We start from the raw sequence: 27,652 nt of genomic DNA, 5'->3' as shown, positions 1-27,652 counted from the left end.
AGAGTGATGAGGGGATCTTTCTTGGTTATTCAGGACACAGCACTGCCTTCCGTGTTTACAACAAACGCATGAGATCAGTTCAGGAAACGGTAAATGTTGTCTTTGATGATACTTCTTTTCAACAAGTTGATATGGTACCTGTTCTCTCTGACAAGGATCTGGTAACTGATGATGAGAAGCCAGAGCAAGGTTCTGACAGTAATAGTGATCATGCCAGCCCTAGGCTGTCAACAGAAGAGCTTACTCCATCTTCTCAAGTTCATCGGAATCACTCCTCAGGCGATGTTATCGGTGCGATTCAGGGGGTAGAGTTACCAGAGGCAAACAGATTGACTTTGCTCAACTGGCTGGCAAGAAACAGAAGGCTGTAGTTCCAGACACTGTCTCTCAGGACTCTGAGATCGTTCAATTTGCATGTTTTGTTTCCACTATGGAACCAAAGAATCACAAGGAGGCTCTTCGGGATGAGTTCTGGGTCGTTGCAATGCAAGATGAGCTGGAACAATTTGAGTGCAGCAATGTGTGGGAACTCACTAGACGGCCTGCTAATGTCAATATAGTGGGAACAAAGTGGATCTTCAAGAATAAGAGTGATGCCAGTGGATGCATTGTGAGAAACAAAGCGAGAGTTGTGGCTCAAGGTTACTCTCAAGTCGAATGAGTTGACTTTGATGAGACATTTGCTCCAGTAGCAAGGTTAGAGTCCATCAGGTTCATGTTCGGTATGTCATGTGCTCTCAAGTTCACATTACATAAGATGGATGTCAAGAGTGCATTTCTGAATGGGATTTTACAAGAAGAGGTGTTTGTCGAACAACTAGAAGGCTTTGAGAATACACAACATCCTGAGCATGTGTACCGTCTGAAGAAAGCACTATATGGTCTCAAGCAGGCTCCGAGAGCATGGTATGAGAGGTTGACTACGTTTCTTCTGGATCAAGGCTATGTTCGTGGAAGTGTAGACAAGACACTATTTGTTCTCAACAGCGACAATGCACTGATGTTTGTTCAGATCTATGTGGACGACATCATTTTTGGCTCTACCTGTAACGCCCCCGAACCGTCCTATGACCACGAAGGCCATCGGACAGCCACTTGCAGAATTGCACCAAGGTGATCCGGTCGAGGGACGGAAGCTGCAGACTTCCCGACCGGTCCTCCCTGGCACAATCCCACCCGCAACCAAGGTTACTTAGGCTTTGCAACCCTCGTGGCCTGGTGTGTTGTGTTAGCCCGGACTAGGCCGAGTATCATTTGCAACTTGCCATGCTTTCCTGAAAACCGAATATATATTACTTTAATAAAATAGTTTATCGCAAAAAAATCATTAAAGCAATATATATAAAGATAGTCGGAAAACTATACACTTATTCGTTTAAGAAAATATAGGGTTTTACAAGAAACACAAGAAAATCCTATCCGGTACCCTAACGTTTGCTCCGGCTCTATACTCACTTAGGCTTCCCTGCAAAACCACAACAACTGAGACATGAGTAATCTAAGATTACTCAGTGAGTCTGGGTACCCCTTTATCCTAAACAGGATTCTACTTCCCCAACCCGACTACCCCGGCAAGCAAAGAAAACAAGCAAGTAATCAAAGCAACACAGCCGAAAGCAATAGCGGAAGCAAAAAAAACCACAATCAAACAAGAGAGGTTAGATCAACGTGACTCGACTCGACGCTCTAACTCTCTACGCGCAACATAGGACGACTAAAGCTCACTTTAGACCCTTCACTTATACGCAACTCACAAGGACAACTAGGATAAACAAGGAATACTTGAACTACCCTAAACTCCTTGACCGAACAACCAAACAAGACGTCTAGAATACAACAAGGATTGCTTGAAATATCCTAGACTCTTTTTCACCTTACAACACGCAACATGCAAAGACGACTAGACATAAACAAGGGACGCTTGAATACTCTAGACTCTTTACACCTAGGGCCCTTCGATAATCTGTTCCGTTCCATACCATCCCCCTCATGCCGAGACCACAAAGGTCACCAGCAATGAGCCCACAACTTAGCTACATCGTCATGTAGCGGTTACGCTGGTAGCTAGCCAGCCGTAACAGTGTCCCCGCGTGAGTGGTCGTCGGGAACTCACGCGTGACAAACGCTTATGGAACCAGAATTATCGACACACTACTCTAGCTAAGACTCAAGAAACAAATTCAAGAGACTAAGCCAAAACAAAACATCACAACAATTCAAGCAATGATTAACCAAGCACGCATGCAAGAAATCAAGCAAGAATAGAACATACAATAATCACACAAGAAGCAAGAAAACAAATCAAGCAACTTAGGATTATTGTATATGCATGCAAACCATATAATCGACTTAAGCAGAAAAATGCAACAAGTCCTAATATGCATGCAACCGATTAAGATTTAACCATTTAAATCCTACGCCCCATTTAACATGCAACCTATTCGATTTACTCATCTAAATCCTTAAGGTCCATTTAAGCATGTTATTTACTCATACAATATTATGCTATAAAAGGCAAAATATTAATCTCATTTCTACCATGCAAGGAACCGTTTTTAAGCAAGAAAGTTTGCTCGCAAATCATGCTAGGTTCGATCATGCATGCAATCCCTTGTCCAAATTTTAAACATCCCAATATACTTAAAATGCACCCCAAGTGCTCCTTTAACCAAATATTGAGTGAGTCCCAATTATTCTTGCATGCAACTTATTCAATTTTCGCATGATGATTCTAGCATGAATCCTATCATGTTCGCATGCAACCCATTCAAACCGCAACTACATGTACTACTCTACATGCACTACCTCAGACTCACCTCTTGCGCAACCGTCGATGATACTCGGACTTCACAGCACCACTCGATCAGACAACCCGCTCCTACTCCGCGTCAACTGCTTCTCGCTACGTCGATCGCAACCCGTTCTTTTCCCGATGATCGTCGGCACAACCGTCGACCTTTCTTAATCTTCTCGACCGCAAATGCGTCTCGCACTCGATCTTTCTTCGACCGCTAACCAAAACTCCGCTTTGTGAGACAAGCGTTTCTCCTTCGGTCTCCCTCTCGATCACTCTTGATCTTTCTCTCGATCTTACTCGACAACTCCCTCTCTCTTTTCGTCTCTTTCTTTCTCTCGGAAAAGCTTAAGTGTTTTGAGAGTTTTGGACTAAACTCCCAAATGAAATCGATCACCCCATATTTATAGGCACAATTTGGAGCCTTCTTCCCTTAGTGCGTTTTGACAAATGATGTCCTCACCCCTTGCATGTTGGGCATGTAGCTCTTCCCCCAATCATCGATCGCCATTAAGCCACAACTCCTCTTTTTATTAGTGCATGTGATCATCTCCATTAGTGCATGTGGGTTAAGTGAGCTTAATCCTTAGCTCTTAACCAATTGAATTCTGCCAACTTCGCTAATCCTCTTGATTAAGCTAATCCCCCCCCCCCCACTATCTCTTCTTAATCTTCTTGAATTTTTAATTCCTCCATTAATCCTTCTTTGATTATTTTAATCATCCCACTTTCCTTAATTTTTATTGGTTAATATTTTGAGAAAACACTAATTTTTCCCAAAATATTTGATCCTTCATCCGGCAATTCTTGTCTCACTCGGATCATTTTCTCGCCGTTCGAACGTTCTGCTCGGTACGTTCGGCAGTCTCTCGGGCTCTCGACAATTTCCCTCGAGTATTCGGCAACTTCCCCGATCCTCGGCAATTCTCTCGAGTACTCGGCAACTTCTTCGATCCTCGACAATTCTCTCGAGTACTCGGCAACTTCTCCGATCCTCGACAATTCTCTCGAGTACTTGGTAACTTCTCTGATCCTCGACAATTTTCACGAGTACTTGGTAACTTCTTTGATCCTCGACAATTTTCTCGAGTACTCGGCAACTCCCTCGAGTCTCGACAACTTTCTCGAGTCTTCTCGATGGATTTCTTCGACCAATTTTCTCGACCTTCTCGACAAGTTTTCTCGACCACTTATCTCGGTGAATTTTAGGGTCTCGACCGTGCGTCCGGTACTTCTCTCTTGGCTTGGCCATTCTCCAACTCACAAATGTTTCCTCGGACTTCCTTGGGTCATTCACCTTTATTTTCCTTCTTCTTCTTTCTTAGGTCTTTTCCGTCCCATTTCCTCGATCTTTTTGTTTTGAGATTTCTACTCCTGGTGAGGGTCATTACACTACCTGTCAATCTCTGGTGCAAAGGTTTGTGAAAAGCATGTCACGGGAGTTTGAGATGAGTATGGTGGGAGAGCTGAAATACTTCCTGGGTTTGCAAGTGGAACAATCTGCTGATGGGATCTTTGTGTCTCAAAGCCCCTATGCCAAAGAGTTGGTACAGCGGTTTGGTTTAGGGAAGAGTAAAGAAGCTAAGGTTCCTATGGGAGTCAATGACAAGCTTTCAAAAGATGAGGAAGGAGAGGATGTGGATGAAAGACTGTATAGAGGTATGATTGGAAGCTTGCTCTACCTGACAGCAAGTAGGCCTGACATATGTCTGTCAGTGTGGATATGCGCATGGTACCAGGCCAAGCCCAAGATGTCCCACTTACTAGCAGTCAAGAAGATCATCAAATACGTCAAAGGGACAGTGAACTTTGGTATTTCCTTCACCAAGGATAACAATACCAGTCTGAGCGGATACTGCGATGCTGATTGGACAGGTTCAGTGGATGATCGTCGAAGTACAAGTGGAGGATGCTTCTTTATGGGCAACAACCTAATATCATGGCACAGCAAGAAGCAGAACAGTGTCTCACTATCAACCGCTGAGGCTGAATACATTGCTTTGGGCAGTTGTTGTACACAGCTCCTGTGGATGCGTCAAATGTCCTATGACTATGGTATGGATTCTGATACTCTGTTAATTCATTGTGATAATTTGAGTGCAATAAACATCTCTAAGAATCCTGTCCAGCATTCTAGAAAAAAACACATAGATATTAGACACCACTTTGTTCGTAAATTAGTTGAAGCGAAACTTATTGAGATAGACCATGTGAGCACTGATTTTCAGCTGGCTGATTTATTTACCAAGCCTTTTGACTTCAATAGATTCATAAATCTGAGGAAGTCTATTGGTGTCTGTGAACTCTAACTTTTTCTCTGAGTTGTGTTGGTCTAAGGCAGGAACTGGAGCTAGGACAGATCATAGAAATCCTGGAATATATAGAAGATCAACATTCTGAAAAAGTGTGGGAAATAGCTGCCTGTCATGCCGGTCTGTCCATCCTGTTAAACGTTGTCATGATTTAAGGAGGTCAAAGAGCTGTGCAGAGACACACACAGGCATCCTAAGTTTCAATGACCTGGGGAATGATGAGTTCAGAATCAGTGACTGACACAATCAGATGACGTCACTAAAGCTTAACATGCTGAAGCAGTCATCACAAGGCTGTTTGGAGAAATAATATTTAAAAAAAAAAGGAAAAGAAAAAAAAATAATAAATGTGTGCTCTTCAAAGAGATGAACTCCAGCTGCCTTAACATGTTGGGATGGACTAAAGGCTAAAGGCATGCCAATGTGAAAGACTACCCACATGCAACAGTCCTCTGATCTTTGACAATTCAAGAGGTTGTGATAGTTCCTAGTGAAGGTTCTGAACAAGTGGCTGATACGACAAAGGTATGGTTAGTGTTCTGATTTTTGCACTGTTTGATATTATAAAATTATATATATATATATATATTCTTGCTCATGTGTGTTTAATTCTCGATCTGGGTCCCTCATAATTTATCATTAGTGGCTGTGCGAATCTGTGTGTTTGATTCATGAATCTGCTAAATTGGGTTGTAAAAGAGGAAGAATGAGATTTATTAATGCACTAGTGTTAATTGTGATTGAATGAATTAACGATTAAATGCAGTCAAATGAGGAAATAGATGTAAACTGATGTGTAATTGAGTGGTTTCAGGAAATCTTTAATGTTTTGGGCCGAGTATGTGCAGCCCATTGAGACTCATGGATGTGTATAAAAAGGAGCGGCTAGGGTTTTGGCGTTTTCCTCATCACCTCTGCGATTTCAATCCTGTGTCGATTAAACTTCTGCTCAAATCTCCTTCTTCTCTTGTCGATCAATCCTCTAACCATCATGAAGTCCATCTTTAGTGGTTTCTACTATGACTGCAGCTCGGATGAGGAGCTCCACACTCCACCGTCTTTGTTGCCTCCGCCAACTCCACACGTTCCAATTGATCCCGCGACAGCCATGGTGGTTTACCAGCCTCGCGACGAGTCCGCCACTGCAACTCTGACTTGGTTGGATCTGATTCCCTCGCCTTCTCACGTGAATCACGAGACATGCGCCTTTTCGTCTTCTCCGCCAAAAGAGGTGACTTCTCTATTCCCGGTGGTAGATCTTACCGGTGATGTGCATGTACCTGCTATGCCATCTCAGGGAGTCTCGTCACGTCTACGCAAAAGACAACCGCCTGCTGATCTTGACAGTCGTGACTCCAAGCGACCATCTCTTCCCAGAGAAAAGGGCACCTCCACCGCTTCTCGAGGAGCCTCGTCAAAGGACTTAGATGCCAAACGGTTCATCTCCTCAGAAGCTGCACGACGATATGGGTTCTTTGCCTCTCGAACGCTTGCTCCAGAGGTCTGCTACTCACTAGATGTTGCGGACAAGGCTATGGAGTTTATAGATAAGGCTGGGCTGCTTAAAACCGTCACTCAGATTGGGTCCTATTACTCAGAGGTGGTTTATGAGTTCTGGACAAATCTCCCAATGGTCAAGATTGAGGGGGAGTCTGTCGAAGTCCTTGTCCGTGAGTGGGTCTATGAGTTCTCTCCAACTCGTATCAATGCCTTGTTTGGTCTGCAATCAGTGGATGTGCGTGAATAGAGGTTGCAGACGGCTGCAATCCTGAAGGAGGATCTGGCTTTGTACCTCTTTGATGGGAATGTCAAATTGTGCAAGCAGCTGGTGTCCACTGCAATCAAGAACCCGGTCATCAAGGATCTGCATCGGATCTGCTGTAGCAACTGGTCTCCCACGGTGAACACGGGTTACATCTCGACGAACAAGGCTCTGGTGATCTACATGATCATGCATGGGATCTCGTTCGACTTTGGACGGATGTCTACGATCAGATCGTTCAGCTGGCGTTGCAAGCTCAGTCCGGCTTCCGGTTGCCATTTCCCAGTCTCATCTATCAGTTGTTGACTGCTCAGAGACCTGTCACAAGTCGTCTGTCGAAAGATGCAAAGAAGACCAAGGAGAAGAAGACTGCATCGGTCCCTGTTGAGTCTGTTTCTCAGAGTGGTTCATCTACAGAGTGCAAAGCCATCCGATTGGCAATCAAGATCCTGCAAGATGCCTTGGAAGCTGATAAGTAGTTTCTTGCCTTGGTGTTCGCTTAAAATTCTGGTTTATGCATTTGGTATTTTTGACTAAACTGTGCCAAACAAGCAGGGGGAGATGAGTCTGATTCAGAGGCCTGAGGGGGAGATTAAGCTATGGGGGAGCAGTTGTTGTTGTTGCTAGTTGTTTTTGTTGCTCTTATCTGTGTTTCTCCCCTGTTAAAACTTGAGACTTGTTTCGTTTTAGTCTTGTTTTGGTTTTTGAACAATTTATTTTTTAAAAGTCCCTATCAGTTAACCGTCTTGTGTTGAGTGCTGGAATAGTTTGCTAGTACGGTTGTGCTTTTGTCTTGGCTGTGTATCTGTGTGTTTTCAGGTTTGATGCTGCGGTTGCTTGTGTGGCAAGATTCAGTCAAAAAGGGGGAGATTGAAAGTGCATCAGAGCTCTGAAGGTGACAGGAGCTTGCGAAATGTCTCAGAGTGCTGATATGCTGACGTGGCAGATGAGCTGACGAGGAGAAAGTTTATGGGATGCCGTGACAAGATACGTGAGAAGGAAGGAAGAAGAAGATCAAGATATACACGAAGATATTGAGAGTATATTTGATCGAGAGAGATAAGGTAGGATATTTCTTAGGATAAGGAATATTTCCTTTTAGTTAGGGATTCACAAAGATCTAGGTTAGAGATCGTTTGTAAAGGGTATAAAGTAACGAGGGCTAGCCGCAAAAAGAGTTAGCACTCGTGGGGATAAAGTTGTGAGATTTGTAAACCTTCAAACAATTGAAAAAAGGCTTTGAAGGTGAGTATGTTCATTTTACTCTTTTAGATCTACACAGGGTGTTGTGGTAGAATAAACAAGAGAGTAGGCTTAGGTTCATATCTTGTAACAAACGGAGGTTTTTATAAGATTGAATAAAAGCATTTGCTTGACGCGTTTCTAAGCGGTTTGGTAGATTTGTGTTCTCTATAGCTTTAGATGCTTTTTTTTTTTTCCACCAAGTCTGATTTTATATAACATGAACCAAAATTACAGCTGTGGAAGCTTCTACTTTTCACCTATTACAAAGTTTGGATTATCACATGAAGAAAGATAATCTCATTGTTGCATAACTCAAAGTGGCCAACGCCTTTTTTCTTCTAAAGTTACTTATAGATTGGTAAACAAACCGATTAAGCTAAAAGATGAAACAGAGATCAGTAGACTGATCTGCGGCCATTTCTTCATCTTCCTTCTGCTGTAGATAGGCAGGATTCAAAAAATGCAAACCATGCTTGAAAAGTAAACTAACTTTCTACTATTCCTGCTTCGAAGATACCGCAGGTTCCCAAAAAACCTTGACAGTGATTGTAGAGTGTCTTTATCTCTTCTTCGGAGGTATCTGAATTCCTCCATCTTTGTACTCTTGTATCTTTTGCTTTTGTTTTCTTTCTTTATCTTTAGCTATCTCTGATCTTGGATGTTTCGATGACTCTCCTACTTCAAATTTAGATGTTTGTCCAATTCCTGCATTTTTTATCTCTTTTGCAGTGCTTTCATGATCATTAAATGGAGTCACATTAGAGCAGTTTGAGGATTGTACTCTGATACTTGATACCCTTTTTGGTATTGGTACTGCAAAATGTTGAACATTTTCAGCTTTGAACTCTGGAAAGTAAGGCGAAGCTGCTGCTATTTCCTCTGGATTAAGAGGAGGAGTTTCCACTCTTGGAGGTTGAGACCTTGGTGCTGGAAATGATGTATCTGATATATGGGATTGTGAATTGATATCATCCCTGTTTAACTCATCATTCTGAACCACTCTATTCTGATCAAGTCTTTCGGAAATTGCAGGGTTGACTCTATTAATCGGGATACGCTGAAGGAACGGACACTGAATCCTATGGTGAGTCATTCTGTAACAGTTACTACAAATTCTTCTCAGACGCTCATACTGAAAGCGTATCATTGCTGTTTCTCCAGATCTAAACCTGATTCTTCGAAAGAAACGTAGACAATCAGTAATTCCAAACCTGATTCTTACTCTGATACAAGCTATCTGAGTCGTTGTTGCTTCATGAAAATCCACTGTCACTATTTCTCCAAGTCTTTCCGCTATAAGCACGACTGTCTCATCAGAGACATATGGTAATGGGATGCCACGAATTTGAACCCAGAGATCGATAGTTGTTAGAAAATCTAAGCTTGGAAAGTCCTCCCATCTTTGGACAGCAACAAACCAATTATTGAAAATCCATGGTTCTCTTCTCTGCACTGAGATAAGATCAACTTCTGATTGAAAAAGAAACTGAATAAAAGTACCATCCAGAACTCTTCCATGAACTTGTGAAGCTAGACCCCACGACCTTGGTAAGGAGGATATCACAGTCTGAAAATTCTGAACACTTGGATTCAGTGGTCTAGCTATCAGACTTAGCCTGTTACGAGTTATAGCTGCTGCATATGCAGAATGAGGGATGAGTATTTCTGGATCATCACGTCCCAAAACCAAGTTCTAAATTTCATTCCACATCTCATCAGCCATGAAAAGGTATTTAAAAAGAAAAAAAACAGATGAGGAGAAGATTGAGGTAGAAAAGAGAGAGAGAAGGGAAGTATTGGGTAGAAAGGTTAACTAAAAGGGTATATAAGTAGTAGAGATATAAGAAAATTAGGGGGATACTTAAGAGGAAGGTTTGCTAATAGATATAAGGAAAGTTTTATGGAGATAATAGAAAGATATTGTAAGAAGTTAAAAGAAGAAAAGGTTAAAAACCTAAGGAGATAGCGTAGAAATTTTCACATTGATAAAATAACAGTCAACAAGACTAAATCTTATCAAGGAGAAAACAGAGGATAATATTATGAAAACAACCTCTTCATGCAAGCTGCCAGCAAAGAGGACAAAAAACAAACCTTTCACTCTAGGTAATTTTTAAGTGGAGATACCATTCCTGATTCTGAAGTTACCTTCTGTCACAACCGACTTTGACTGATCTTAGAAAGTCAAGGATGAAAACTGTAACCTTCTACTTCAACTTCAGGTCACACCCAGCGTGTGATACTCTCGTGTTTATATCCAGTCTTCGTTTTTTTCAAAAAACACACTCTTTAGCAAATAACTCTGATAGCCATTGAGGATGACCACTAGCAACATAGGATTGTAAACGTAATCCTTTTATTACACTATTTGCTATTTCAAACGCTCCTCTGTTACAGCTTGGAGGTTCCATTACCATAAACCAATTGGATTTATCTTTTGTAAAGCTTAACAACTCGGCAATATGACCTATCATAGCTGGCCAATCTTTCTGTTTATGGAGAGCTTGAATGATCTCAAAAGAGGATGCTCCAAAAGTAACTCTCTGTAGATGATGCCTATTCATGCTATCTAAAGCCCATGTCCAGCTTTTTAATTTAGCTTCAGTAAGAGAATGTACCTGAGTATATGCTCTTCGACTATGAATTAAGACTTTTCCATTTGAATCTCTGACCACCCATGATGCACCTGATAAAGATTTTTTCCTAGACCAAGCAAATCCAATGTTGCATTTAAGATCTCCGATCAATGGAGCGGTCCAAACATTTTGATGAGATTTATTTTGCTCCTTGTGAGTTTCATTGTTTTGAGCTATCCACCATGCGTGAGCATCTTCAAACGCCTTGTCCACTATTTTATTTGCCCAAGATCCTTCTCCTTCAAATAACATCTTGTTTCTATTTTTCCATAGAATCCATAAGATCCAAGGGTAGACAAATCTTATATTCTGCGGAGTGGTTTTCACTTGCGATATTTGAATCAAATGATTCATGTTGGCATAGATTGAGTTACCAAAACCTTGCACTGGATATGGTACATTGGATAAGGCCCATACTTGTCTTGCTAATGGACACTGAAATAGAATATGATTGACTGTTTCAGTTTCTTCTTCACACAATTGGCAGCCATTCTTTTCATGTATGTTTCTGGTCTTGAGCCTTTCTTCAACTGCAAGAGCTCCTCTCAAGGCTTTCCACATAAAAACTTTAACTTTTGGAACAGTCTTAATTTTCCAAAGAGTTTCGAACAGTGGACTTAATGAAGGTTTTGTTTCAGCAGTTTTGTAGAGGTTTTGATGAACTTTTCTACTGCTTAGATCATAACCAGACTTTACAGAGTACCTACCACTATTTGTTTTTGCCCAACAAACAGAATCTTCTTGAGAAACCCATGGTCTTTGTTTGGAAATGATTTTTATCTCTTCTTCAGGAAACAATTCTTTCAGTCTAGTCAAATTCCAATTTCTAGTGAAAGGATCTATAAGATGAGAAACTTTCATGTCAATATTCACTAAGGAGTGAAGACTTAAAGCTCTTCTAGACTTCCCATCGAAGATCCATTTATCTATCCATACACTAGTTTTCTTACCATTGCCAATGACACTCTTTAAACCTTCATTTAGCAGATCTCTCCCATGAAGGATGCTTCTCCAAGCATACGAAGGACGAGTTCCGTAAGTGGCATTGAGAAAATTTGTGTTGGAGAAATACCTGCTTTTGAAGATTTGCGAGAAGAGACTGTTCTTGTCATTAAGTAATCTCCATGCTTGTTTAGCTAAAAGAGCTTGATTAAAACATTGGAGATCTTTGAAACCAATTCCTCCTAGTTTCTTAGGCATAGATAATTTCTGCCAGCTTAACCAATGAATTTTCTTTGTATTCTGAAAATTATTCCACCAGAAATCCATCATCACGCTTGTCAGATTTTTACAAAGACCAACAGGCAGTTTAAAACATGTCATAGCATACACTGGGAGAGCTATTGCTATAGAATTTAACAGAATGTCTTTTCCTCCTTGAGAAAGTATTTTTGCATACCATCCATTCATTTTTGCTAAAAGTTTGTCTTTGATAAACCCAAACAACTGATGCTTCGAGCCACTTAGACATTCTGGCAAGCCAAGATATTTCCCTGTTCCACCCTCCATTAATATACCCGACTTCATCTTAACCCAGTTCTTAATCTCTGTTTTTACATTCACTCCAAAAGTAATTGTTGATTTATCTAAGTTTATCATCTGACCTGATAATCTCTCATACTTAGATAAACACAACATAATCTCATCACATTCCTCTCTATTAGCCTTGCATATTAATAGAGTATCATCGGCAAAAAGAAGGTGATTCACTGACGGACCTGTATTGTTGAAACTGATGCCTGTAGCTTTTCCTGTTTTTTGTGCTTGATTTAGTAGATGAATCAGAGCTTCCGTACATAGAACAAAGAGAAGAGGAGATAGAGGATCTCCTTGTCTAATGCCTCTTCCTGGTTTAATGAATTCACGTGATTGTCCATTAATCAACACTGAATAAGTTACAGTTGTAACACAGCTCATGATCCAAGCTATCCACTTCTTATCAAAACCTAAATCTATGAGAATTTCCTCCAAAAAAGTCCATTCTACTCTATCATATGCTTTGGACATGTCAGTTTTGAAGGCCATGAACTCTCTGGCAATCTGATCATTGGTTCTTAAGCTATGCATTATTTCATGAGCAACTAAAATGTTATCAGATACTAACCTTTCAGCCACATATGCAGATTGTGTTGGAGATACAATATCTGGAAGATGCAATTTCAATCTGCTTGAAATAATTTTGGAGATTATTTTATACAAAACCGAGCATAGACTTATTGGTCTTACTTCTGTCATTCTCTGAGGATTTGGAATCTTTGGTATTAAGCAAAGATTAGTATGATTCCAGCCTTTAGACAGAGTTCCTGTGTTAAAGAATCCCAGAATCTCCTTTATAACCTGAGCTTTCACCACTGACCAGTATTTCTGAAAGAAAAGTCCTGTAAAACCATCAGGACCCGGAGACTTTTCACTATTAATAGAGAAGACTGCATTGTATATCTCCTGTTCAGTGACATCCTTAAGTAGATCTTGATTCATTGCTGTTGTGACTCTAGGCTGAAACCCCTCCAAATAAGAACTCAGATTGATTGGAGACGAAGTTGTAAATAGCTTTGTAAAAAAAGAAGAAGCAATCTGTCCTTTTTCTTTGTTTAAATATTGCTCTACTCCAGTCTCATCCAGTAAGAACTTCAAAGAGTTTCCAATCTGTTTAGATTTAACTGATGCGTGAAAAAATTGGGTATTTTTATCACCATCTAGTAACCATTTTTCTGAGCTCTTTTGCCTCCAATAAATTTCTTCATCATGAAAAGCAATACTCAACTGTTCTTTTATAGCATTAACTCTTTGCCAACAGGGGTACATGCGACTGACCTGATCGTCTAACTCATTTCTCAACCTCTGAATCCTTGCTTTAGTATTACAATCCGCTGATCTTTTCCACTTACTGATAGCTTTTCTACACTCTGCCATACTAAACATGGATGAATGTTTATCATCTGACCTTTCAGTATTCCAGGAATCTTGAATAACCTTCATCAGAGAAGGATCATTTGCCATTCTTTTATCAAAACAGAATTGCTTTCGTATCCATTCTTGATCATTGATGAATTTCACCAAAACTGGACGATGATCTGAACCTAGTTTCTCAAGAAACCATTGATGAGAATTAGGGAACATTGCAAACCAAGCTGAATTTCCAAAACATCTATCAAGCTTGCATTGAATCCACTGATGATTTCTTGTTCCTGCCCAAGTAAAACTGTTTCCAGACTTGCCAACTTCTTGCATATCACATAAGCTTAGCATCTTTTTAAAATTTCTGAAAGATGATAATGGTCTAAGTGGACCACCTAACTTATCCTTATTAGAAAGGCTATCATTAAAATCGCCTATCATACACCAAGCCTCTTTTCTATCAACACCAAACTCACTTATTCTTTCCCATAACAAAGGTCTAAGATGTGAAACCGGATTTCCATAGACACAGGAAATAAACCATCTTTTTTTACCTGAAGAGATTTGTAAATCTAGCAGGTTCTTGTCCCCAAAAAGAAATTTAATATCTAGTTGATTTTTCCAAAAAATAGCTAAACCTCCACTGTTACCCTCTGGTTGCACTGTATAGGCTCTATCATAACCAAGCTCCCTGAAGATCTTTAAAACAAAATCGTCAAAATTTTGAGTTTCCATGAGGAATATTATATCTGGGAAGTGATCCTTTCTCATTTCCTTTAGATGTCGAATTGTCCAAGGATTCCTCAAACCTTGACAATTCCAACTTAATATGCCTTACTCATACATCGGTGGTTCCTCTGGAACCACCGTGTTTTTGTCCAGCTTAAGGCATTTGTATGACGTATTTCTTACTATCAGAGTTTTCCTCTTACAAACTTTATCCGGCTGCTTTTCATTAGTACTAACCTTTTGTTCTTCAACCATATCCTTTGTTGCTTTGTCTTTTTTGATGCAAGGAGATTTTCTTTTTTGAGGGTTTTTCTGTTTGACACTTAATCCCGATGAACTAGCTTCAAAAACACCAGGGTTACATCCCGAGGAAAAGGAAACATCTGAAAATCCTGAAAAGATATCATCATTCTTTTTCTTCAAAGAGACTAACTGATTCTGAAATGAAGGTTCTTTTAAAGCATCAGCTAGCAGTTTAGGAGGAGCTTGTTGAGAAACATCATGATCTGATTCATGAATTAGCAAACCTTTCTGCTTATCCAAGCTCTTTGATGTGGATGGATGATTTCCTACCTCTGATGAGTAATTAAAAGGACATACAGTTTTTTCATGTGTCAACCTTTGACACTGAAAACATCTTTTTCGGATCCTTTCATAATCAAAGCTTATTAAAACTAGTTCTCCAGACGGAAGTTGAACTTCCTTTGAATTTCTTAGAGGCTTTCTGACATCAAGTAGAACTCTAACTCGCACATAGTCTTGAGCTTGAGATTTTTCAGAGTCAAACAGCACCTGTAACACTTTACCGGCACATTCCGCTATTTCCTGAATTGTCTCCTTTGTGTAGTAATTTACCGGAATATTTCTCAGACGGATCCAGACTGGAAGAAACATTAGATGATCAGTTGTTGGTTTTACACTCCATCTTTCCATTACGACACACCACTCATCTTGTGTCCAGACTCCTGCTTTTAGGATATCCTCTAAATCATCCTCTGATTTGAAAAAAAACTGGAATTTTTCCTGAGATAAAGCCACACCACGAACTCTATTCTGAATCCTCCAGATTCTGGGCATATCTAATATCCAATTAGACATCCTCTGATTACTGGGATTTAAGAACCTGCCCAGAATACTACAGTAATTCTTTTCCATAGAACAGAATTTCGCTTGATCAGAAAGAACTAGAGGTTTGTCTTCTAATGACATCTCGTAAATTGCTTTATCTAGATCCATTTCTACACCTTTAGAAGAGACCATAGCACCAAATCAAAGCTATGAAGAGCTACAGATGTACTGACTCAGCAATCTTCTGGTTTTGTGAACACGAAGTATTGAGACCCAGAACAGCTAATAGAAGAGAGAGAGAGATGTGATACTCAAAGCCGACAGAACAAGGAGAAATCTTCGGACGGAAGCTCTGCTCAATTAGAGACAATCCCTTTTTGAGAGAGAAGTTCTTAAAGCCCTATCAAAGGGACGGCGTTAATAATTCCTGCAAAGTTTTACAAAAGCTTAAGAAAGCTTAGAGAGAAGGCAGAGAAAATTTTAGAGAGAGAGAGTTGTGAAATCTATAATATAGCTAAAAGAGAGCAATTTGATGACATAGCTTTAGATGCTTTAGATAAAAAAAGGAAAACTATGATTAATATATTTTAAATGACGATATATATATGTGACCAATAAAATTGATACCGAAGCTGCTTTGTCGTGGAGCATGTCTGTTATAGGGAAAATGAAGAGTAGTGAAGAGTAGCTGACATGGAAGGATGGTGAAAGATGATTGGCTAAGAGGTGAATGATGTGTTGGCAGAAGCTTAGTGGCTGGGAGGGTTTGTTAGAAAAGAGGATGAGATCGAGAGATATATAGAGAAAGAAGAGTTCATGGTGAAGTTTATGCGAATAATCAGAAATTGTGAGTTTGCATCATCTTCTTCTTCTTGGTGTGTTTCTGTGAGAGTTTGGTGTCTTTCTCGGTGATCTAGGGTTGTTTCTTCATTCTGTATCCTAGCTCGTTGAGAAGTGAATCTTTGTTCCTCCATAAACATTGGTTCAGTTGTATTGTTTGAGTTCTAATTGGAAGAGTGTGTTTTCCCTTATCAATATCCTTTACCTTATCCATCAGCGGTAATTATTTTTTGGGAAGAACAAATCTTGGTGTTACGTAGGATTACATGTGACCAAATAAAATTGATACCATTGTCGTGGAGCATGTCCTTTACCATGGATTTATCCATCGGCGGTATTTCCAAATTTAATTGAGTTTATTAATCAACGAGGAGAAGAAAGTGGTATTGTGTTGTAATGTGAATATTATGACGAGCCGGAACTTGGCAAACACCTTTGGAGAGGACGATGCTTACGACACAGAAGTACCTTGTGTAGATTCTAAACGAAGTTATTTTCAATTATGTTCCAAATTTGGTTCAAATCGAGTAAGGTATAGATGCAAAAGAAAATGAACGTAAATCAAATAGAGTCTTTTTTTTTTTTTTTTAAATAATAAATTTCCTTGGTTATTATGATTCGTTTTCTTCTTTTGCGTTGTATTGTTTGAATGAGAAAATAATTTACGATATACTCAAGAGCTTTTATCGTCAACGATAATGAATACTGAAACAGTATGAGCCAACAATTAATGGCGATGGAGGTGTTAGCTAGCAATTTTAAGTTGAAGACCGTTTATCCCAAACCAGAGTGAGCGTACCAAAGCCACGACATCGTCGTTAGAGAATTGCAAAACCTCTCGAATCAAACGATGTCTCCGCTATAACGAAACTTGTAGCACATAGTTGCGAGTTGGGTACTCGTGAAAGCTTGAGCTTTGCTCTATAAAGAAGTGTTTGATTACTCAGAAGAAAATGGTGAATCGTATGGATCAATTCACATGTATATGCAACGAAACCATTTTGCTTTTTCTTCCAAAGATGATGGAGTCATTGCACCAAGATTTGGTTAACCCCTTGCAACTTAATTATATTAACTTATAATATACTAGAAAGTTGCCTACGCATGAGTTATACAATCAAATATTTTGTAAGTAAAATGAAATTATCGTTAAATTACATATAAAGTGTTTTACATTCAGTTATTTTATATGTAAAATGAAATTTTCATTAAATTATACAGTACTCCTTTTATTTCATAAAGAATGTCATTTTGGAGTTTTATTTTTGTTTCACAAAGAGTGTCATTCTACAGCCCAAATGCATCATTTACATCATATTTTCTAATTTATCCTCAACTTAAAATTAAATTAACCCATAAATTAGTTATTAAATAAAGGCATATCTTACATATCTATTTGAACCCGAACCCGGTGTTTTTCAGGGTCCGGCCGGGCTAGCCCGCGGGCTTTGGCCCTAATTGACATGCCTACATATAAAACGTCCCGACTGCCACTTCTTAGTGGGTCCCATGTTCAATCTCAATCCATGGGCCCACCTTCTTTAATGGGCTTCACGTCCTCCCATTAGGTCCATCAGCCCATCCATATCCACTGGTCGGTTTGCTACGTCCGGGAAGTTTTAAAGACTTGTTTGTCGTCCCTATAAATCACCACATGATCTTTCTCGGTGTTTTGTCTTTACTCGCACAGTTCCGACAATCACTTCCCAGAAGGTCACACATCCTAAAACTACTCGAGCTCAAGCAAGCTTAACTCTGGAGTTCTCTCAGGACCCTTGACCAGAAAGATAAGTGGACTTTGGTGACATAGGTGGTCAAATCAATTCTTTTAAACCTCTCCACAAGTATTTGAAACCAGAATGTCACAATTCACCCCCACTAATAGATCGCAACGTCCTCGTTGCACACCAAGACCGTCACTCCCGATGGTGTGAGCCCACTCGACTCCACACTCATCTGGGTTCGGATCTGATACCACTTGTAACATCCCGACCGCCCCATGGGCCTACCTTCCTTAATATGCCTCACGTCCTCTCACTAGGCCCATGAGCCCATCCATATCTGATGGTCGGTTTGCTATGTCCGGGAAGCTTTAAAGACTTGTTTACAGTCCCTACAAATCACCACATGATCGTTCCCTGTGTTTTGTCCTCACTCGCACAGTTCCGACAATCACTTCTCGGAAGGTCATCCACTCTGAAACTGTTGCATCTCAAACATGCTTAACTCTGAAGTTCTCTCAGGACCCTTGACCAAAAAAATAAGTGCACTTTGGTGACATAGGTGGTCAAATCATTTCTTTTAAACCTCTCTGCAAGTCTCTGATATCGGGGTGTCACAACATATTTATATATTTTAATGTTTTTTAATTTGTATGAAATATATCAAAATTACACTCTTTATGAAATGAAAGAGTATATGAAATGTATATGATATTATTCATATATGCCTTGATAAGAATTTATATATATATGTGCATTTATAAGTTTATAATTATGAAGTGTGGTAAAAGAATGGCAATTATCACAGAAAACATTAATATAAGTTTGTTTCTTATTCCACACATCATTTCTAAAATTCCAAAAATAGTATCATGTTTCAAATTTAACCTTATTCTATAAATACTAAACTCTATCTCCTCAAAAGTATACCCTAAATGTAAAATAGAACATTCAAACCAAAAATATATATATAGATCATTGGAAATGTTGTAAGCTTTTTTCGGCATAACGATGAATGGATTAAGGGTTACAAGAAAATAGACATGAGATATGATTAGTAACTAAAAAAATACCAATGCGATACAAAAATAGGTATGATTAAATAGAATCAATTCAGTAAATTTGGAGTAACACCCAAAAAAAAATGCCAAAAGAAAGAAGAAAAAGTAATTAGAATTTCTCAATTGAATTGGATCATGCATTAAAAAGAAGAATGGAATAAGAACAAACATGTCTACTCAAAATATGGTATGGTGGTGGAAGAAAAAAGAAATGAGAATAAGATTCTTTTTTTGAATAATGAGAATAAGATTCATATAATGATATACCATGATATCTTACCAATAAGGAATCATATCAAAGACTAATAAAACGAATACTTGACTTATAGGAGACTTGTGCATATATAAACACCTGAAAGAGTTTAATGACTCATCCATATCAAAGAAAAATTAACACAAGTACATATATACATAAATAGCGAAATGCTTGACAGGGTTATCGGAGGGATTACCGGAGGGATTGGAGGGTTAGTAAAAAGGATTATGTAAGTAAAAATGAGAAACTGGTCCAACAATTAGACCTGCAGAAGAAACAGTACAATGTTGAAACCAAGATCCAAGTGTTGTACAATGTTGGAATCAGGTCAGCAATTACTTGGTTTCCCGGTGGTCGTGTTCCATTCTGTCGTTGTAAAACGACCAATTGCATTGTTTGATGTTTAGCTTAGAGGCTCTATGGTTTTGTTTGTGTTTTTTGACATATAACACATGTTATTGGCTTTGGGGAATACGTCAAACAAGTCTACGTCTCTTACGAAAAACATAAATATGGAACCATGGTACATTAATCCATATCCTAATCGACTAAAAATCTAAACTTGAGTGTATAAAATGTAATCAGATTTATGTGTTTTGCATTTTTGCAGCAAAATTCACAGAGAAGAGCGGAGATGACAGGAGAAAAAGCAGCAAACTAAACAACAGATGGAGAGAATACAGTCTTTGTTGTTTGGATGTGCATTAAATTAATGGATTTTCAGTCTCTTTAGTTTTCTCTGTCTCCCTCTCTTCTTGTTTTGCAGATGGAGTGTGAACCATTATTCTTTATTCGGGACTTTGAATCAAATCCTGACATGGATTAGAAGCCACCAATATCGCTCTGTGAGTGCCTTGAGAAGGTAAAATCTTTTATTGTGGTCTTTCCTTTGATGATGACTCTATTTTCTCTCTTTGTTGATCACTTATGAAGCAATCTGAAAGATATTGTTAATCACCACAGTTGTCATGATGAATAAATCCTAAAAATAGAATGAGAATAGAATTGTTACAACAATTTCTTGAAGATACATTATTAATGTTATAGACCCAAAGACTAAATAAGATTCTCCAGCTCTTGAGACAGGTTCGGGTCTATGGCTTATCACTTATACATAAATTTTGTGTTTGTGCAGATGAGTATGTTGACGGATTATCACTCTTACTCCTACTTGCTAGGGTCTTATTAATCAAGGTACCTTTTTCTCCCTTTTTAATCTTTTTGTCATTATTTTGAATTTGATACCTAATTTGGATTTAATATTACTTGCTAGTATTCATGTGCTGTACCGGCTAGGATGAGAGACGAAGAAGCTCTCTACAATGCACTGTCACTTCAGTATAATCAAACTTTTTAGCTACATTTATTTGTTGTTAGTTGTATCAAAACATATATTAAGTGTAATCTTAATTTACAAATCATAAGTTTATTTAAAAGTTATTTAAAAGATTTTAATTATATTGAAAATAATTAACTTTTTAAGTTATACTCATACTATAACTAAAATTAATTGTATTTTTAAAATAGTTATTAAATAATTGCAAAATAAAATTTACTTAGTAATAAATATAAAAAATCATAACTTAAAAATTATAAAACATTTGACACCGCGGGTTCAAACCTAGTATACATAAATAGCGAAATGCTTGACAGGGTTATCGGAGGGATTACCGGAGGAATTACCAGAGGGATTGGAGGGTTAGTCGGAGGGGTGAGGGACGGATACAGGCCCGGCCCTTCACACATTCTCAAGACATATTGGTGTTGGACTTCCAAAAATTTTGAGATTTTTAGTAAGAAAAGTAGGCCTAAAAAAAAAACATTTATTGTAAAACAGGCCTTAAAATATAGTTTTATTGCAAAAATAAGCCTCAGTTTTATGAAAGTTATAGATTTGGCCTCAATTTTTAAATCTATCTATTTTTGTTATTGCAAAAATAGGCCTCATTTTCCGAAATTTTAAAATTTAGTTTCAGTTTTAAATTTTTATCTATAAAATCCATAGAAAAAATAAAAATTTGTATTGGGCCACAAATTTCACTGGGCCGGCCCTGGACGGATACTACGAAAAGGATAAACGGAGAGGCCGCTATGGCTATGGCTTCGAGGAGTACAGGGAGGTTGTACCTCGTGTGCAGACCGATGGAGGCTACTCTGATCGTCATGCCCGCTACAATCACCACAAGAGGCTTCCAGCTCACCAGATGCTCCCAAACTCTAACGTGGAGGAGTTCTATGAGAGCAGACAGAGCCACCACACCACTGCGTTGCCGTACCAAAGCAACAATTACCACCACAACGTAAGCGAAAATCTCTATGGTGTCATGATCTTACTATTCATGCTATGACGTTTTGTTATATATTTCTTCCAAGCTGTCTATGACTATTTAAAAGTCATGAAACTTTATGCTAAATTTTTTGTTAAATTTTATATACACATAAAAAAAAAACTAAAGAAAAAACACGTTTTAGAATCATAGGCAAAGGAAAAATAATGGTTTTGACCTTCGGGCCTTGGAATTTTAAAGCTAGTTTCTGAGGGAAAGAAAAAAAGATAACACAAAGTTTTAATCTTAGGTAGAGCCTTCAAGAATTCTCATCCTATTAGCCATTATTTTTTAATTTTATTTTAATGTGGCTAGCTTAAATGATCACTGTGTAGGGAAAAATGGGTAATGGATGGCAGGGGCAGCATGAAGATGCATACAACGACGGGTACGGCGGGAGGAAGCAGCAGAACAGGCTTATGGCTCCTCAGGTTCCAACACGCCAAGTGTACATGAACCCCAATATAGACGGCCGCTACCAATAAATACAAAGACAGGGATTAAGGGACTCTAGACTGCACCCAAATACTCTGCTGGCTCATATAAAATGTTAATTAGATTAGATTAAGATCCGTGCTAGAGCACGGGGTTGAAATTTTTTAATTTATATTGTAATTTCTATATAAATTATAATTTATATTGTTATTTCTATATAAATTATAATTTATATTGTAATTTCATTGTGAAATCATAGTCATTTTTTTTAGGTATATGAATATGAGCGAGGTATTTTTTGTGAGAGGTGATTTGTATTATTTATATTGGCAGTTTTAAAGATTCTTCCGTGATTACAGTAACTTTCGTAGATTAAGATATTAGGAATCACGATTAATAAGGGAATATTCTGTTTATTGTTTTTGGAAATCAATTCTGTTTGTTGTTTTTGGAAATATATTCCGAAAATAAACAGTTTACATGGATTACACCTAACATACATCTTGTAGCAAATTAATATCAAATTTTTTATAACCCATTTGTAACTTACTATTAAAATGATATAGTCTACAAATTTGAAGTTGTGTACTTCCCTTTTATTTAAATAGGGGATGATTATATATGTATATCCTGAATAATAAACGTGTAAGATGTATGTGTGTGATTGACATGTTTCAGTATCGTACCAAAACCAAAAAGGGACCTTTTAACAAAAAAAGTGTTCTCTCTTGTTTGATGGCCCTATGATTACCAAGGAGTGTTGTTGTTTGCTGCTTATGTTTAATAAAAGTGATATTTATTATCAGTTAATTTGTATACAGAGATGCATAATTCATCCAAACATGTATGATTTCATCTCAGCATAAGACTAAATCGAGGTGACCAAAAAAAAAGAAGCATAAGACTAATTTCAAGCTTAATGAGATTCTTTTTCTGGCCTTGTCAAGCTTAATCAAGAGGAAGGATTGTCAATAAAGTGAAATCACAAATCTAGTACCACTTGTTTAAGAGAGACTCTTCAAACTTTGCAAGCATTAGATGCGATTTCTCTCATAACGATTGAAAAAAAAAAAGACCATTCCACAACAAAGATAGACCTTTAAATTATCCCCATATTTGCTAAAGTTACGATCAAAACACGCAATGTGATCCATTATATAATTGTTTTCATGTTTAGTTTTGATTTTACAACAGAGAGAATTAACTATCTCTGCCTTCCGTATATCCAAGATGATATTTATAACGACATGGTTCTATATATCAGTTGTTATAGAGAAGAACAACTCTCACTATTGTATTGGAACCCTATATAGTACATCAAAGATGAAGATATGGATAACTAATAACATTGATACCGAAGCTACGCTGTTGTGGAGACTGCACTTAGACATTCGCCTTCATTGTTATGTTCGAGTTGTCTTCTCAGGTATATTAATCGACCAGGAGAAGATAGTTGTCTCGTTTTGTAATATGATTGATGATGATGCTCTGACCATCAAGAACATGGTATACATTACTGGAGAGGATGGTGGACAATACATAAAAATCCCTTACGTGGATACAAACATACAAAGGCTACTAATTAACCGTATATGATTTCCAAATACGATGCTGCTGTGATCCATTTGTTTTCAATCATACAAACACTTGGGTTACAAGCTATCGTTACAACGCAAGCCGAACCTAGAGCCAAATAAGCCGTACATGCGCTTTGGCGGAGGGCGAAGTACGGGGCTTCGGCTTACCTCCTTTGTTCCAGTTCAGAAGTCGGACGGCAAAATTTAAAACTCTGGGTTCGGCTTACATATCCGTCCGAACTGGAACTTGCGAAACAATTCAAAAAGAATTCTCTGGGTTCGGCTTATCTCTCGATTAAGAGTTTGAGGTGCGAAATAAAAACTCTGGGTTCGGCTTATTCCTCGATTAAAAGTTTGAGGGGAGCGAGATACTGGGCTCGGCTTATTCCCCTTTTAAAAGTTTGAGGGAAGCGAGATACTGGGCTCGGCTTATTCCCCGTTTAAAAGTTTGAGAGGAGCGAGACACTGGGCTCGGCTTATTCCCCTTTTTGCGGTTTGACGCAAGTCGAGCATCTGGCCAGGATGTCGAAAGATTCTGTATGACTCACAAAGATTTAAACAGAACTGAAGCTATTTGATGATGAACTGAAATCGAAGCTGTATGTAGACGAGCCGAAACTGAACTTATCTGAAGACAAACTGAAACTGAATTATCTGAATACGAGCTGAATCTGAAGTTGTCTGATGACGAACTGAAACTGAAACTGTCTGAAGATGGATTGAAAATGGAGCTGTCTGAAGAAAAACTAAATCTGAAGCTAACTGAAGACGAACAGAATCTAAGTTATCTGAAGACGAATTGAAGCTGAAGCTGTGAGGACGAACTAAAGCTGAAGCTATGAGGACGAACTAAAGCTGAAGCCATTTGAAGACAGACTGAATCTAAGTTGCCTGAGGATGACTTGAAACTGAGGCGTCTGAAGATGACCTAAAACCGAGGCGTCAGAGGATGACCTAACACTGAGGCGTCTGAAGATGACCTAGAACCGAGGCGTCAGAGGATGACCTAACACTGAGAAGTTTTCCGAGGACGAAGTAAAAAGTTGTCCGAAGGACGAACTGAGAAATTGTCCAAAAATGAACTGAAAAGTTGTCTGAAGGACGAACTGAGAAGTTGTCCAAAGACGAACTGAAAAGTTATCTGAAGGACGAACTGAAAAGTTGTCCGTATGACGAACTAAGACTCAAGTTGCCTGAAGGACGAACTAAGAAGTTGTCCAAAGACGAACTGAACATTTGTCTGAAGGATGAACTGAGAAGTTGTCCAAAGACAAACTGAAATCAGTTGTCTAGAGGACGAACTGAGAAGTCAGTTGTCTGGAGGACGAACTGAGAAGTCAGTTGTCTGAAAGAGGAACTGAGAAGTCAGTTGTCTGAAAGAGGAACTGAGAAGTCAGTTGTCTGAAAGATGAACTGAGAAGTCAGTTGTCTGAAAGACGAACTGAGAAGCTGTCCGAAGACGAACTGAGAAGTCAATTGTCTGAAAGACGAACTGAGAAGTCAGTTGTCTGAAGGACGAACTGAGAAGTCAGTTGTCTGAAGGACGAACTGAGAAGTCAGTTGTCTGAAGGACGAACTGAGAAGATGTCCGAAGACGAACTGAACAGTTGTCTGAAGGACGAACTGAGAAGTTAGTTGTCTGAAGGACGAACTGAGAAGTCAGTTGTCTGAAGGACGAACTGAGAAGCTGTCTGAAGACGAACTGAACAGTTGTCTGAAGGACGAGGACAAACTGAGAAGTCAGTTGTCTGAAGGACGAACTGAGAAGTTGTCCGAAGATGAACTGAACAGTTGTCTGAAGGACGAACTGAGAAGTCAGTTGTCTGAAGGACGAACTGAGAAGCTGTCCGAAGACGAACTGAACAGTTGTCTGAAGGACGAACTGAGAAGTCAGTTGTCTGAAGGACGAACTGAGAAGTCAGTTGTCTAAAGGACGAACTGAGAAGTCAGTTGTCTGAAGGACGAACTGAGAAGCTGTCTGAAGACGAACTGAACAGTTGTCTGAAAGACAAGGACGAACTGAGAAGTCAGTTGTCTGAAGGACGAACTGAGAAGTTGTCCGAAGATGAGCTAAACATGTCCGTTTAAAGAAATGTTGATCTTTGACTTGCAAGCGTGGAGTCCGGCTTTTTGCACTAATGAGTTCGGAGTCCCGAACTGAGTTTATACGAGGCATGGCTCGGTTTTTTTTTTTTTTTTTTTTTTTTTTTTTTTTGTGAGACATGGCTCGGCTTTTTTTTTTTGTAAGAACTAACGAGTTCATAACTAGTCCTTTTTGCAAGGCACGGCTCCGCTTTTTGGGACGAGTTACAAAAATCTCATTGATAAGCTGTAGTGAGCTGTTGAGAGCTGAAAATAATTTCCAAAGAAGAGTAGAAAGGTATCGATTAATTTACCGTTGGTTGTGACTGTTTTGTCCATTGTTCGTCCAAGCGTCTTGAGATAATGACACTTATGATTTTGCTAGTAATATGAAGATGTAGCGATAGCTTTCTCATGAATTACGAGGCTGAAACAAGGTCGATCTTCTAGCCTCCCCCCTTCTTTTTTTTGGTTTCGGGCTGAATGTTCCTGTTCCAGAAATACGGTGATATCTTTCGCGAGGAATAGCCAAAAAACTCCAAGTTTGTCTTGTTAGAAAGATAAGCTTCAGGGCTTCAATTTGATATGTAGATCGGCGTCTGGTTCGTTCTAGAACGATAGAAAAATGCTTCCGAAGTCGATTCTCTTGAAAGGTCGGATCTGCGATTTTAGGATTACGATAGATCACACCAGTTGAGGGAATTTTGTGATATATTTCTTGAAACAACTCGGATTGAGGCGAGGTCGATCTCTTTAGAGACATAAGACTCGGGGTTTCAGATGTATATGCAGTATCGACAGTCGGTGATAAATTCTTTGAGACAGCTCAGCTCCAAGCGAGGTCAATCTCATAAGAGAGATGAGACTCGGATTGAAACGAAATCGGGTTCCACGGAAAGCTACTGTTCGGGGCAATCCATAGATAGGTTTTTCGTCTTCTGGTTCGTCGGGAGCTTCCGGGAATTCGCCTTGCAAGTTGGCGGTTCGGATAGTTCAACTTGATCTTCTGGTTTGTTTTAGTTTTTGAGGTAGAGAGAAAAACGTAGAACTTTGTGTAAGGGTCCCCACAGACGGCGCCAATTGTTGAATCTAGAATTCACACAATGAATTTGTTTGAGTGGGGAACAAATTCACTTAAGATCTCTCTCTAAAACAGTGGATTAAAGCTAAAAAATAAAAAGGGATTATGATTTCTTGAAGAAGAAGATAGGGTTTTCTCCAGAACAAAGAAGAACTAGGGTTCTTCTATTAATTAAAGGATTCATTTACAAGGAAGAGGTCTTCCTTTATTTATACTTTGTCTTAGATTACAAAATATATCTACTTTCCTTAAATCTCGGATTGAAGATATGGTAAGTTTCCTCTTCTGATGATGAGATCGGGTTTTGGAGGCGGTCTCGGAGGTTGGTCGAGTGACTTCGTCGGGCTTCTGCTTATAGGCCCGTTTAGCTGGCCAAAAAGGGGGTCCTTCGGTTTAGTTGATGTGCAGAGTTTATTCGGTTTACCTTTGGTTTAGATCGGTATGTCGTGGGTGCTAAATCCCGCACCAACAAATTATGTTCTAGTTTGGTTCAAATCCAGCAAGGTAGATGATTTCCAAATAACTTAATATTAATCATGAGACCGAAAATTGTGATCTTATCCCCTTTTTAATAAAAGAGAAGTACACAACATAGTTTTTGTAAACTTTATATTTTTAATAAATAGTTACAAATGGTTGCAAATATGTTATAGATAGGTTATAGATTAATCTATATATTAATATTAATATTAATTGGTTACACATAAATATTAGGGATATTCCAAATTGATAATTGATATATTAATGGTAACAAATAAAATCATGGATATTCCAAACTGTATTTTTGGAAGATTTTAGTTCTATATAACCAGACATTGTTTCCAAAGA

General features: G+C 38.7%; 2 protein-coding genes, 1 long non-coding RNA gene and 1 pseudogene across 5 annotated transcripts; 2 read left to right on the top strand and 2 right to left on the bottom strand.

Annotated features, from left to right (window-relative positions):
* Window positions 1–8,672: 8,672 nt before the first annotated feature.
* Window positions 8,673–9,836, bottom strand: LOC104746733 (uncharacterized protein At4g02000 pseudogene; annotated as a pseudogene).
* Window positions 9,837–14,481: 4,645 nt separating this feature from the next.
* On the bottom strand, window positions 14,482–15,636 carry LOC109129039 (uncharacterized). Its single transcript, XM_019236553.2, has one exon. It carries the CDS (start codon window positions 15,634–15,636, stop codon window positions 14,482–14,484), a length of 1,155 nt encoding a protein of 384 aa, XP_019092098.2.
* A 3,802-nt stretch (window positions 15,637–19,438) lies between these two features.
* LOC104746731 (uncharacterized) lies at window positions 19,439–20,769 on the top strand. 3 transcript variants are annotated; one of them, XR_760952.2, is made up of 5 exons: window positions 19,439–19,649; window positions 19,808–19,845; window positions 19,933–20,184; window positions 20,458–20,516; window positions 20,596–20,769. It is a non-coding gene; the product is annotated as an uncharacterized LOC104746731 (long non-coding RNA). The 3 variants fall into 3 exon arrangements; XR_760953.2 differs by lacking the exon at window positions 19,808–19,845; XR_760950.2 differs by lacking the exon at window positions 19,439–19,649 and having other exon boundaries at window positions 19,706–19,845.
* A 63-nt stretch (window positions 20,770–20,832) lies between these two features.
* Window positions 20,833–22,388, top strand: LOC147926573 (uncharacterized). Its single transcript, XM_087486657.1, has 3 exons — window positions 20,833–21,049; window positions 21,387–21,622; window positions 21,985–22,388. The coding sequence occupies exons 1-3, from the start codon at window positions 20,965–20,967 to the stop codon at window positions 22,132–22,134; spliced, it is 471 nt and encodes a 156-aa protein (XP_087342783.1). The 5' UTR covers window positions 20,833–20,964; the 3' UTR covers window positions 22,135–22,388.
* Window positions 22,389–27,652: the final 5,264 nt, after the last annotated feature.

Source organism: Camelina sativa, chromosome 15, assembly GCF_030686135.1.
Source record: "Camelina sativa cultivar CO46 ecotype springtype chromosome 15, ASM3068613v1".
NCBI classification, from domain to species: Eukaryota; Viridiplantae; Streptophyta; class Magnoliopsida; order Brassicales; family Brassicaceae; genus Camelina; species Camelina sativa.
This window is presented reverse-complemented; position numbering and strand designations above follow the sequence as displayed.

What these genes read in the sequence shown, in the direction of transcription:
- LOC109129039 (XM_019236553.2), bottom strand. Translation starts at nt 15,636, where the DNA reads ATGGTCTCTTCTAAAGGTGTAGAAATGGATCTAGATAAAGCAATTTAC.
- LOC147926573 (XM_087486657.1), top strand. Translation starts at nt 20,965, where the DNA reads ATGCTTGACAGGGTTATCGGAGGGATTACCGGAGGAATTACCAGAGGG. An exon ending in AGGGGTGAGGGACGGATACA is followed by an intron (nt 21,050 to 21,386) that starts GGCCCGGCCCTT and finishes TGGACGGATACT; the next exon opens with ACGAAAAGGATAAACGGAGA. An exon ending in GCAACAATTACCACCACAAC is followed by an intron (nt 21,623 to 21,984) that starts GTAAGCGAAAAT and finishes ATCACTGTGTAG; the next exon opens with GGAAAAATGGGTAATGGATG.